The sequence below is a fragment of the Pteropus alecto genome, unplaced genomic scaffold, assembly GCF_000325575.1.
Source record: "Pteropus alecto unplaced genomic scaffold, ASM32557v1 scaffold95, whole genome shotgun sequence".
Lineage (NCBI taxonomy): Eukaryota > Metazoa > Chordata > Mammalia > Chiroptera > Pteropodidae > Pteropus > Pteropus alecto.
The window spans coordinates 12159751-12174090 of record NW_006441071.1 but is presented as its reverse complement, the minus strand read 5'-3'; the positions used below and the strand labels follow the sequence as shown (position 1 = coordinate 12174090).

The window sequence follows — 14340 nt, the reverse complement described above, 5'->3', positions numbered from 1 at the left end:
GTGCAATTTTGAGTCCAAAATCTGAAGGGCAGGCCAGCACTCTGGGAACTCAGGTGGGATTTCTATACTACAGTCTTGAGGCCGAATTTCTTCTTTCCTGGAAAACCTCAGTTGTTGCTCTTAAGGTCTTGAACTGATTGAATGAGTCCCACCCACATTATGGAAAGTAATCTGTTTTGTTTAAAGTAACCGATGGTAAATATGAATCACATCTAGACTAACATTTGACCAACAACTTGCACAACAGTCTAGCCAAATTGATGCTTAAAATTAACTATCACAGGTACCAACAAATGGGGGGAGGCATTCTTGGCTGGAGTAAGTCAATTTATTGCACCTCCTTGGGCCTTTAAAATAGAATTATGTCATCATCTATTATCTGGTCCCTGGAGTTGTCCAAGAGGCCAGAGTTCTATCTAATACATGCTCATCCATGAACCTGCCACCCCAGATTTTCGTGCAAACTGTTTGGGGTTTTTTGTTTATTTCAGTAGGATTTTTTTTTCTCAGCTCACTGCCTCTCAATCTTTCAGCAACAAAAGGACATCTATGGTATCAGAATCTACTACTTTACATAGTTTGAAATAATGAATATCTGAGTAAATCTAGAGGGGAAAAAAATAAAACAATCTTGTAGCCAAAATTACTTGAAAAAATCAAACAGAACATTTTGGAAATGACTTCTTAGTAAAACGAAGAGATTATGTGAGCTAGGTTTGACTTAACTAATATCTCGTTTTCCTTGACAACACCCAATGAGGAACTAAAATATTTATAGATAGCTTTGAAAAGCCCCTATAAGTAGAATCAGTACCACTGCCAGATCCAACCCTCCCAATACTGTTTCATCACCATGCCAATCTCTTGTCTCTAGACTAGATCCAAACTCTTTCGCATAGTTTTTCAGGCCTTCCACCATCCTTTTATCTCTCCTGTTCCCAGGGGGTGCTCATTCTCACCTCTGTGCCTTTGCTCACATTGTGTCTTCTGCCTGGAATACTCTCCTCATTCCTTCTTGCTTACTCAAATTCGAACTTCTGGCAGGCTCTGCCATTAAGATACAATAATAATTAGCGTGGTTATTATAATAATGTCAAGTCACTGTTTTAAATACTTCAGAGGTATAAGCCCATTTAATCCTCACAGTAACTCTATGAGATATGTAGTTCCTCCTACCACCATTCAGTTTTATAGATGAGGAAATACTTGTGCAAAGTCACATGGCTAGTAAATACAAGGGCTAATACATGGACCCAGGTACCAAAATCCAGAGCCCACACCTATACACTACACTATAATCACTCCCTTGTTTAATCTGTAAGACTCTCTCTTCCAACTCACCCCTCTTTATTTTCCCTCTGCATTTTATACTCAGTCTATACCACTGTTGATGCACATGATTATTGCCTCATTTTCTGGCTCCTTCCATGTGTACATATTTTATTTCTATTTGATCAATGAAGCGAGATATTAAGCTTAATGCAACTATTGGGTATTGGGTGTTTGTCTTATTGTCCATTTATATGTGCTTCTTTTAGTTTATTCTGTGATAAATTTAAAAGAAAGTGACTGATTTTAACCAAATATGGCTCACTACTAAAAGATAAATCTTGTTTAATTTTAGTTGACTAAACCTGGTCAAAAAAGAATAACATAATTTTTAGAACATTTTTAAAATTATGTAATTTTTTATGAGTATGAAAATGAAAAATAAAATGTATAGAGAAAGTAAAAATCATTTATAAGTCATTGGCCAGAGATTATAATGGTTAATATTTAATATTGCTATTTAATTCCTAATATTTTTTATATTTAATTTTTTACAAAATTAAATTATAGTATGTATACCTTTTTTAAAACAATTTTATACTATTAGCATTACCTATATACTAAAAATATAATTAATGGTTCTATGATATTTTATTGTATACATGCACCAGGATTTATCTAACTCTCTATTGTTGGATATTTAGTATCTGCCTCATAGAGTTATTTTATATTTTGGCTACCTAAACATTATCACAATTAATAGCCTTGTACACAAATCTTTATGAGCAACTATGATTATTACCATAAGATAAAATCCAAGATGTAGAATTACTAGGATAAAACTATGGGCATTTTTAAGACTCTCAAAATGTGTTGCTGAATCGCCTTCTAAAAAATTGTACCTATTTATACTAGCAATGTATGAAAGAGCTAGTTTTATCACACTTGTGCCAATACTGGATATTATTATTGTTTTTAAATTTTGCTAATTTGAAAATTTAAAATCGTAAGTCACTGGTTTTTTAATTTGCATTTTTAAATTATTAGTGGGATAAAACATTTTTTATGTATTTACAGGTTTTATCTTCCTTTGGGAATATCCTATATATATCTTTTGTCCATCTTTTTATTTATGTCTTTACTTACAGTTAATATTAACCCATTGCCTGGTATATATTTTATGAGTTTTCCTCTGATTTGTCATTGACTCAATTTTTTTTTAATTCCAAGAAAACAAGTATTAGATTTAGTAAAACTGGATTCACAGGAACAGGTTATAAACATTAATGTCCTATATGCCATATATTTATTAAAAGAAAATAAGTGCATTAATTGTAACATTTATGCTGGGTGAAAAGCTTATATAAGTAGGATTTGCAGTTCCCAGAGTACTAAGTTATAAATTTCTAGAAAGCAAGTTCAGTGTCTTCTTCTTCTTTTGAAAGCCCATTAAGTCTTGGGAAGTGTTGTACTTTCATTAGGTACCTATCAAATGAGAATCAACCAAAGTTAACATTCTCCTATCCATCAAAATGTATGACTAAAAAGGTGGTAGGCAAACTATGACTAGGAGGCCAATAGTTTTTATAAACAAAATTTTATTGGAACAGAGCCATGCTCTTTTTTGCCATATTGTCTCCCCAACTTTCATACCTCTTCCCCTGCCTCTGATGGCGGAATCGAGTAATTGTAACAGAGACCATATAGCCCAAAAAGTCTAAATTTTTTACAGTCTGGCTTTTTACAGAGAAAGTTTTCTGACTCCTAACCTAGAGGTTCTTCTTGGCTTTGTGACATCTCCCTTAGTCGGTATACTTGTTCCTGGATTAAATGATCTAATGACAACAACCACTCCGACCTCAGCTTCATGAAGTCTGAGGACAGAGCCCCACTAGGAAGTAGTTAGGCCCATCGGGCTCAGGGCTCTCATTCTCCTACACCCATTCTCTGCCATCACAGCTCTGCTTCACCTCCTAGGTACTGTGTTGGGATGGCGTAGAGTTCCAGGCTGCCTAGGAGCCATTCTGGGCCCTTATGTTTTCATTCAGCAACACTTTGAGCAATGGAGTTTTGAGACTTGCCTTGACTATGCCCATTACACTTATTTCTGACAAGACTTTTATTCAGATAAATATTCTTCCTTCCCAGTTAAAAAAAGAAGGGCTTGCTGGTTTTGCTTCACTGATCAGAGACTGCAGCAAAACCCAGTTATTAAAGGAAGTGCCTAGCAGTTTCAGAGCTGTTTTCTGCTCCATGGCTCTGCCCCTAACTTTCTGGGCAACTCTGGGAAAAGGGTTGCCTGTTCTTATAATCGAGGAAATCCAGACTTCTCAATCCCCCCAGGTGGGCCTTCACGGCCTTAACTTTAATGTCATAAAGTAGATCAAATAAAATGTGGCCATAGGGATAGCTCATTCCCATCCTTTTCCAACATGGATGTGGTGGTTATTAGTGTTATTTCACATATTTCCTGGATCTCTTGCTTTTGTGTACATAATAGAATTGCTCTGCAATTAGTTGGTAGTTTGGTGTGACTTGCTTCGGTCTACTAAATAAAAGCATAAGTGATGTATGTTACTTCTGGGTAGAAGATGTAAGAGCTATTGTGTTCTCTGTCATATTTTCTTTTTCCATCTGGCATGGTAACCAGCAACATTAGGGTAGTGATTGCTACATCAGCCTAGGTCTCTGAGTAACTACAAATAGCAGAGCCCCCTGCTGATCCTCAATGGACATGAAACACGAGCAAGAATAAACCTTCCTTTATTAAATTGAGATTTTGGGGTTGTTTGTTATTGTAGCATAATCTAGCCTACCATGGCTGATAAAACAAGGGAAAACTGGAACCTCTAACCAATAGATCATATATTACCATTTACAGTTCTGTTTCTGAGGAATAATAATATGGGAAAATGCTTTCTATATAATAAAAAGAAAACAAAGTAACATATAAAATTGTGCTTATCATATCATTAATGTCTTATTTTTAAAGTATTTTTAATATATCCACCACACCTCCACACCTCCTTCCCCCCCAAAAAAGTGAAACAAAAACATTAAAATGCCCATAATCATTATCTTTATGTTATGGAAACTTGTGTTGTTTTCTTCTTTTATGTTTCCTGAATTTTCCTTGTAGTTTAATACATTTTTAACTATCCCAATGTATCACTTTTAAGAACATAGGGATGCTTGTTATGTATAGGACTAACTTTCTGAAGCCCTTTTAACCATTCCCCACTTACCTCTCTATAACCCGTAGTGACTAGGACACTTCATTGGGTCCTAGTAAACTTTAGGGAGGGAAATACCATATACCCTTTCAAAAACACATACCAATGTCTTCGTTGCCTTTCAGAGATTCCTAGCCCAGCCAATCTAGAAAAGATGGATACATACTGCAAGGATATAAGAGATGAGGTGATTTGCACAAGGTCATCTTATAACTTAGTGGTAGGACTGGAGCCAGAATTCGGCCCACCTGAGTCCTTGTCTATGGCACCTGCCCTTTCCACTTTTGCAGTTAACCTTGTGACTCATGGCTTCTTGTTCTTATGCAGGCAACCAAGCCACCAACCAATATAACTGGATTCTGATCCCTTTCTTTTAAAAGTTATTCTAGTCATCAAGCTATGGTTCATTAGAGCTTACAAATCATGTAACATGACTCCCTCATTCCAAAGATGGTGAGTTTGAGGCTAAGATATATTAAGTGACTTTCTTGAATGAAATTATGACAGAAAAACAAAAGGCCTCATGATTACCAGTCTAGTGCTATTTATTCTTTTACTCTCAAATACGTATTAAATATCTGCTCTTTGCAAGATTGTGTTAGGTAGGCTGTGTGGGCTACCAATTCCCATTCAGGAGCCTATCCAAAGTTGCCTCATTAGAAAAGGCACTGTTATCACCCAGGAAATTCCAAAGGACTTAAGAGCTCTCTCAGGAAACAGAGTCAAAGACCAAATATTAGAACAAAATGTTGTAGTGCTCTTATCACTTAGAAAATTACAAGGGTTTCATGAACTCCATACCAGGAACTAGGGACAGAGACAAAAATATATTTTTCTATTACAAAAGAGATTAAAACAGTGGCAGAAGGAGGTGGAGGATATAAACACCCTGCCATAAGTCCCTGCAAAGGCCTCTAAAATACTTTGTGCTTCTTGGAACATATTTGGAAAATCACATAGCTCTCAAATTATTACTTTATTCTGAAACCTACCTTAGTGATCTATCCTCAGAATCCATGGGGAGAGAAGAGGAAGAGGAATTATTAATAGCCCAACTCACCTGGGCTCATGAATTTTTAACTGTGTGAGGAGTCTGTATATTTTTTATATTGTTCTATGGCTTTATAAGAGGTACAAATAATAGAGGAAAGTTCAGAGATGGGGGAAAATCACCTTAGGCTAGGATAATCAGGGAAGAAGAAAGGTTTCATGAAGGAGGTGACATTTAAAACAGGCAGAAAAAGAAACAGCAGACAGTTCCAGAGAACACAGGAGAGGTAAGGCAGACAGGCAGGCGGACATGAGACTTCTATAGAAAAAGGAGTGTGATCCTGGTTTGTAAAGACCCAAGTGTGAGATAAGGGGAAAGACTGTTAGGGGCTGTATTGTGAGCCATGAATTTCGGGCAAAGGAGATTAGATTTTAGTCACTGGGCACATATGCCTCAGTCAGTTCTCAGATGGAAAAAGAGGTCATACTCAGAAGGAGTGACAAGGCAAGTTAACAAGTTTTTACTATTTACGAAGAGATGAGCATCATTAGGGTAGATCAGGGAGGGATGTTGAGCATCCTGGAACTAACAAGAGCAGGGAATGATTAACCATCCCTAGGCCTGAAGGGGGAAGCGGAAGGCACAGTTACCAGAACCCTGGTGAGAACAGCGAGAGGAGAGAATTGCCCACAAGGAGCTATGGCCTTTAACAGAGGGATAAGGTCAGCTTGCAACCTGTCTGTGAGGTTGCTGAGGAATGCATACTCCAACCTCACTCTTCTACCCACTGCAATCTTCTTTCTCCCCTAGGCTGAGGGAAAGAATGCAATGGAAGCCAGGAGGAAGAGAGCCCAGTGACACATTCCACAATGTCCATCTCCAGGGGCATGAGCATGGTAGTGAGGAAAATGAGTCTGTAGGAACAAACAGGAATATCTGACACAATGGCGAAAGATACAAGGTTCTAAATAGGGGAATCCATGAACTGTCCTCCAGAAGTAGTGAGCTATTTGCAGCCCAAACAATGGAGAGAAAAAGGCTCTTGCAATAGGTCGGGAGAGAGAGGCTGAAGACTTGGAATAGGGCAATGGTAGAGGGAGTAGAAAGAAAGGTTTTGAACCATGCTGCCTGCAGATAGATGAGCTTTTCTATTTTTAAAAAATAAAATAATTTTTAGTTCCTCACTCCAATCTATTTTTGAGAAAATATATATTTTCTAATCTGAAAAGTGATTTTTTCTTCTTTGTGGACTTTTCTCCACAGATTTGAATCCATGGAGCTTGGGCAACCTGGTGGGACATCCTCAAGAAGCTTATGGACTCTGAAAAAGAATTCCTTGGCCTGCAGAGCTTGTTGTACTTTTCAAGTGCCTTTGTATGACACAGCACTTTAATCTGGACACTGCAGCAAGACTAGGCACTCCTGGCCATGGTGTGCTTAGAGGAAGTTAGGCAGCCCACTCCTTCAATCTGGGCTCTCACTTCTGCAGCCTGTGGCTCTGAGCAAGCACTGTTGCACTTTAGAAAATGACCGCATTGGGTCCTGAACTCCATGAATGTCCTGAGGCTCCTTCTTGCTGCCAGACTGAAAAAGGGAATCATTTCCCCTTAAGTTTTCAAAGTAATTTCCAGAAGCAGAGATAAGTAGAAATTTCTAATTACAGAAACGGATTGCCAATAGAGTTATTTTTATCTGTAGTTTCCTCTGAACACTGGAAAAGCCTACTGAGACTATCAGCTCACAGATAAGGCTTTATATAAATTCAAGCCATAATTGACATGTTTTTATGGCTTCTTGGAAACTTGAGAGCATCTGAGTTGTTTAATTAACAGAAAGCATTTGAGGACACAGGGTGGCCAACTACAAGTTGTGGAGAAAAGCCATTGAGTATTTTTGTGAGATCTAAATCATAAAGCATTTGTTTTAGTTATAATGGCACCGTGTTGAATGGTGGTTTTGTTGCTTTTTTGTTATTGTTTTTTTTTTAACTACATCTTTTCTTCCAAAAATTCTGTTTATTTATTTATTTTTTAACCTCAAAAACCAATGATGTGCATTCTTATAATTTGGCATGCTATATGCTGTGTCTGCAAAGATTTCAGATGAATAACCATAATGGGTCAAAGCCCCAAACTAAGGCTCTTCTTCTGGCCCTCTATATAACTTTAAACTTAACCTTTTGGTGGCTCAGTTTCCATATATGTGATATGGTGATACTCACTAGTCGGGGCCTTTGATTGTTGGCACTATAGAAACCCTGTGGGATCCCCTTACGTGTGTGTCAATAATGACGCAGCAACAGTTTAATCATTTAAATCATTTAAATAATTTAATCAGTTTAATCATTTTAATTATTTAAGTTTGGTCTCCATGCTGAGGCCATGAAGCTCGGGGCATTAGTTGACCCATGAACTATCCAAATATATGTATTAGCAAGTATAACAGTCTTAGGTTAGTGGGCTTAAAGCAAACTCTTTAACTGGTGCTCAGACTAAGAAGAATTTGGAGTTAATGAGACCGAAGGGATATGAAAGTGAGTAACAGACAAACTATATAACACTTCAGTTCCTCAATTCCCTGTACAAATCAAAGAATTCCTTTGAAGAATTAAACTCAATTGTTTATTCTTCAAAATGTTCCAGATGTTCTACTTCTGGCTAAGTGCTCACCCAGGGCCCATCCAGGTCAGTAAGTTTAATATTCCATCAGGCCGGTTGGCCCCGCTATGTTTGAAAGCCTTTTCAAATACACTTGGACTCCCTCTTCAGAAGGGTAGAATCCCAGGGCTGTTTGCTGGGTCCTCTGTGTTCATCTGGGGTCCCTGCTAGAGAAGCGGCATCTTCTAATGCTGCAGAGATCAGGGCAGGCAGATAAGGCTTTCTCCCCAAGGAAACAAGTCTACCCACACTGGGCCTCACATACCCCGATACATGATTGACGTTCTAAATCCTTGGGTGATGGTGTTTTAACTCTACCTGGAACCCAATGGCATAATGGCTTCTGTCAAAATACTGTCATCTTTGGTCTAAGATTTTCTAAAATACCAAATAGGGAGAGGGATGCCCAGATCCAGTATCCTGAAATCCAGGCTTCTTCAGGGAAGAGTATAAGGCAGTGTGTCCTAGTGTGAGAAATGTCCTGTACTGCAGCATACTACCATAACATCTAAAATTTATCAAGTATTTACTATATGCTCACTATTATTTAGCATTTTACATATATATTATTGGAATGAATTCTCTCAAAACCATCTGAAAAGGTACTATTTATGTCTCTATTTTAAAGATAAAGATAAGGAAACTGAAACACAAAGAGGTTAAGACATTTGGTTAAGGCTGCCTGTTTAATTTGGAAGGGATGGAGCTAGTGCAATAAAACCATATTTATTATACCCCATAATGCACCCTGATTTCCTACCAGGTGAAACTTTACAGGTTACATATACCCCGTGGTCTTTTGCTGTTCATGGATTGCTTTCACTGTTACACTTTTCAGAGAGGCACTATAGGAGACTGGGTGGAGTGTAAGCTCTGTCATCAGAGATTCCAACTCCAGCTTGACTGTGTATGAGTTATGCAGCTTTGGATACATCAGTTGATCTCTAAGCATTAGATGCCTTAACTTAAAAAATGAATTATATAAGAAAGGTATTTAGCACTTTCTTTTATCAAGCTCTTACTCTGTGTGACACAGTAAATACCTGATAAATATCAAGTATCATTGTAATTCCCCTATGTACCAGCCACTACTCATGCTAAATAGGCAGTACCCAGACTTTATCAGGGCTGCAAGATATTTCTCCTAAATTCCACTCTTATGAGACCAGTGAGCTATGCTCCAAGGGATTTCCAGCCAACGTATATCAACATGGGTTTTGTGTCCCAGGTACAAGCTCTCCTATACATGCCTCATTCTTCAGCAAAGTTAAAGGGCCCATTGTATGTATGTCTCAAGTATGCTTTATACTGTCCCCTCTATCCAGAATGCCTCCTTTCTGGGACCTCAATTCTCACCAAAATCCTACTCAGTTCTGCCAGTGAGTATTTTCCTGTTTTCTCCAACTGAATATGAGCTCTTACTTTGGGCACAACAATGCTTTTTTTGTTTCTCTCTGAAGCAATTATCTTTCTCAGTTTTGAATCATGTGAATTTAAGTACATGTTGTACTTCCCCCTTAGACTGTAAGCTCCTGGAGGGCAGAGAGATTGTGGGATTTTGTCATTCCTGCAGCATGTTATATATGATAGATACCTCATGCATGGTTGGCTCTGAGACTCATTATAATATTCAGGAGAATGGCTACAACTGACATTCTTACTTTTTATGACCTTAATATGATTGGCTAAAAAGTATACAAATGGTGATCTTTAAAACAAGAGCTAGATGAATTCTAAGTCTTTTGAAAAAAGAGTGCCTTTTACAAAGGGAGGAAAAATAGCATTTGAGAGAGCTTGAGGAATTGAAAAAGACCAAACAACAATCACCTATGATATTATCCGAGCCAAAGTATTTGCATTTTTGCTGCCGGCATTTGTTCTTCATCCATATATGTACATAATTTCAGCTCTAGTTGTAAGGTAATTTTCTATTCTTTTTTCAAATTTGTCATTGTATCAGAAGCTCATACCTATGTTGCTAACTGGTCTTCTTAAGCATCATCTTTATTGGCTGCATGAGTCATAGATCCATGCTGAGATAGAATTGGGCCTAAACTCTATTTATCACTTGACCACTATACAGTAGTCCCCACTTATCTGTGAGGGATATGTTCCAAGACTCCCAGTAGATGCCTGAAACTACAGATAGTACTGATATATACTGTACTATTTTTTCCTATACCTACATACCTATGATAAATTTTAATTTATAAAGTATGCACACTAAGAGATTAATAATAATAAAATAGAACAATTGTAAAAATATACTGTAATAAAATTGATATGAATGTGGTATCTCTCTCTTTCAAAATATCTTATTGTTCTCTACTCACCTTTTAACTTAAAGGAAGTACTTCACAGCTTCTCTTTGGCATATCATAATTTCCAGCATCATTACTCTTATGCTTTGGTGCCTTTATTAAGTAAAATAAGGGTTACTTAAACACAAATATGCAATAACGTGGCAGTCAATCTGATAACCAAGATGGCTATTAAGTGACTAATAGGCAGGGAGCAAATACAGTGTGGATACAGTAGACAAAAGGATGGACCCCCTCTGGATGGGACAGAGCAGGTCCGTATGAGATTTTTATCACGATACTCAAAGGGGCTCACAATTTAAAACTTAGGAAGTGTTTATTTCTGTAATATTCCATTTAATATTTTCGAACCACGGTTGACTGTGGCAACTAAAACCATGGAAAGTGAAACTGCAGCTAAGGTGGGACTCCTGCAAGCTTCTGTTTTGACCAGTGGACCACAGTAGCATTTAGGGTTCCTATGGACTAGTGTCATTTTGGAGTAGTTTTAGGAACCCCTGAAAAGTGGATATTTCCATTTCTCCCAATACACAGGCACCTTAGTAAATGACTTCAAGTCCCTTTGGGGATGGCTTGGAGGAAGATCTACCGTAAGTATCTGCGACATTGTTACAGGGTCTTTTCTCAAAAGGCCCCATCTTTCTCTTCAACCAAGAGCTTCAGAACTGGGAACGGATAAGGTCTGGGAATTCTCAGTTGTGAGAACTCAAGTCAGATTTCTATTATATAGATTAAATAATGTTTTGGTAGTCTGGCCATATAGTTAATTCTTAGGATCAACCACTGCCAGAAATTCCTGTGAGTAAAAAATCCTGATTACCTCTCTGGGATCTCATCATCCCCACTGAAATCAGGATCCCATCTCAGTGGCAGCATTTCCCACTATCATCCTTGGCCTACAGAAGACAGCCACCTGCAGGTATTTAAGTTTGTTGGGTTCCCTCACTAATGCATTTCTTAATGCTTTAGTGAAGGGAGTATTTCTTGAACCTTTTCAGGAACCAATAGGGTAAGGAAAGATGCACAGATTACACATTATAAATTGCTCCATTATTCCTATCTCTCTAAGCCTTTAGAATTCTTCTTGAACATTATTCCAGAGGAATTCTGTCAACTGAATATCATTGAATATAGAGTCTTCTTGGGCACAGGTTTCAGCCAACCAAGTAAGCCAATAGTACCACTCTCAGCTGCTCAAGCTAATACATGTGTTTCAGCTAGTTCTTGCTGTATAACAAAACTTAGTGGCTTATGTTTATCATTTATGTTTTTATGATTTTATGGGTTAACAATTTGGACTGGGCTCACCTGGGGCAACTCGTTTTTTACTTTACATGGTATTGGCTGGGCTCACTTATGCATTTGCAGTTAGCTGATAGATTGGCTGGAGGATGCTGGTCTTAGATGGGCTAATTCACACTTCTTGGAGTGAGTTGGTGCTGGCTGTTGGTTGGGCCATGTGTCTCCAGCAGGTTAGTCCATGCTTCTGCAACATGGAATCTGGTCCAAAAACAGCACAAAAGAGGGCAAGCCCTAGTGTGCAAATGCCTTTCAGATTTCTGTTTGCATCACATTTGCTAATGTCTCATTGGCCAAAGCAAGTCAGAGAGACATGCCAAGAATCAATATGGAAAGGTGCTTTACATGAGGCATGATATACGAAGTGGCATGATTCCCTGGGGGCTATTACTATAACAATCTACTATAGCATTAAGTCCAAAAATCTAGGTATATTATGCCACTTTTCATTGGCAAAGAGTTCAGTTCCTAGTTCAAAGCAAATCAATCCTAGAATCCTTCTGAGAGTCTGTTTCCTAGGACCACTCCTAGTATCAGGTACAGTATCAGCCAGGGTCCAGTAAGGAAAGTAGAGTGGATATGATATTAGTAACTGGTTATAAATATAGTAGAAGGCAGAGCAAAAAGTAGATACCAAAGAGACCCAAATATTAGAAGTGCAGAAAACAGCTACATTTCTGCTGTCTGCTGCTATAGGAATGACACATTCAGGAACTAGAAACAAGAAGAATTCCCTCGCACGTTTCCCATTTACTGAATTTAATAGGAAACTGGCTGGCCAAGGGAGACTGGTAAATGAGGTTTGTGAATCCCAGCCCCACCACGACAGAGCAAAGTAGAAGAAGGAAGACTTGGAAATGAGAACAGACATGAATCAAAACTTATATGGATAAATGGAGATGTATTCCTTGAGAGAAGAAAATACAAAAACTGTGAATTCAAATTAGATTATAGCACAAGGAACTTTCTTAAACTTGGTGGCATACAACCAGGTAAAAAAGGGCCGAATATATATTTGTTAATTAACTGAACGAGAAAATAGTAATTGGGCAACTGCTCTGGCCATGAGCATAGGACAAAATAAATTTATTTTAAAATATATTTTGTAGGCAAAGTTCTATCACTTGTAGCATTTGATTGAAAGTGAAAGAAAACCTGATATATACTGGCTTAAATTTTTTTTTAAAAAAAGAATGCATTTGCTTATGTAATTGAACAATCAAAGGTGCAGATGAGTACAGGAGTCTAACAACATTTTCAGAATCCAGGGTCTCTCTATCATCTCTTCACTTTGCTTCCTTTCTGTTAACAGTTTTCAAATAAGGTCTCCCTTTATGACCACAAGATGACTGCAAGTAGTTACAAAAGCTTCCATGTTCAAATCCACAAGAAAAAAAAAAAAGCCAAAGTATTTATTTCAGCATTCTCCCCAAAATCTAGAGATGAACTCTGGACAAGCTTATGTCATGTGCCCTATCCTAAACCAATCACTAGAGCAAAAAGAAAATACATGAGTAATGTCTTAAGTCTGAAGTTCTATTTAGAACATTTGAACTGAAAGTAGGATGTCTAATGGGTCCCCAAAGTAGGAATGGATCATGGAGAGGCAGACACCAGTGTCTACTACCAAAGCCATTTAGTTATTCAGTTAACAATTGATAAGCTCTTATTATCTACAAGGCTCTATGTGAAAGGCTATGAATTCAAGATGGCTAAGTCATTATCTTTATCTTCAAGGAGTTCACAACTAGCCTGAGAAACCAAAAATGAATGTAACCATGGTGTTTGCTGGATGTTGGGACAGATATATAAGCATCAAAATGATATCCTTTGTGCTGAGGTGTTGGAAATGCCCAAATGTATCTGTGGACTTTTCCTGGAATGTATAGCACAAGATATGTATCACTATCATATGAGACACCTGAGGAAAAATACTTCTGAATTTGAGATAAAATGTCACATTTTCAGAAGTCGATCATCCCATCCTTCCTGATGATATACTTCCTACTATCATGGCACATAGATGTGTTAAAAGTGCTAGGAAGGGTTTAGACTATACATTCCTCCTTGTGTTGAGCTCAAAATATTAGATTGCCCATGTCATATTACCAGGAGCCATCATGAGGTTAATTACATTTACCATTATGGCTAACTTTCATACCATGTGCCAGACATCGTTTTAATTGCTTTCCATATATCATCTCATTTAAACATTGCAATTCAATGAAATAGGGACTATTATTGTCTCCATTTTACATGTAAGCAAATTAAGGCCCAGTGAAATTAGATAAATTGCTCATATTACATAGCAGAGCTAGTCAAGATTTTGCAAGGCAGCCATGTAACAAAAAACCAGAGATCTTACATTTGTAACACAGTCAACCTCTCATCATATGGTATTTTAAAATTATATATGTGTTTAGTTTTCTTTAAAAGCCTGTGAGTTTCCTCAGAGCAGGAACTGAATTTTTATTTATGTAATCCCAGAACTCAATACAAGGATTGGCACGTAGAAGATGCTTAATATTGTGGAATTGAATTGAAGGCAATGTGTGTGGAGTCTAGGGAAA

The 14340-nt window shown here is 37.6% G+C and overlaps 1 protein-coding gene across 1 annotated transcript in view; it reads left to right on the top strand.

Moving 5' to 3' along the window:
- PDCD1LG2 (programmed cell death 1 ligand 2) overlaps nt 1–7428 on the top strand; it is a 48807-nt gene extending 41379 nt beyond the window's left edge. The window contains exon 7 of the mRNA XM_006918375.3: nt 6757–7428. Coding sequence (XP_006918437.1) covers nt 6757–6762 — 6 coding nt within the window. The 3' untranslated portion in view covers nt 6763–7428. The remainder of the gene's footprint in view (nt 1–6756) is intronic.
- Nucleotides 7429–14340: the final 6912 nt, after the last annotated feature.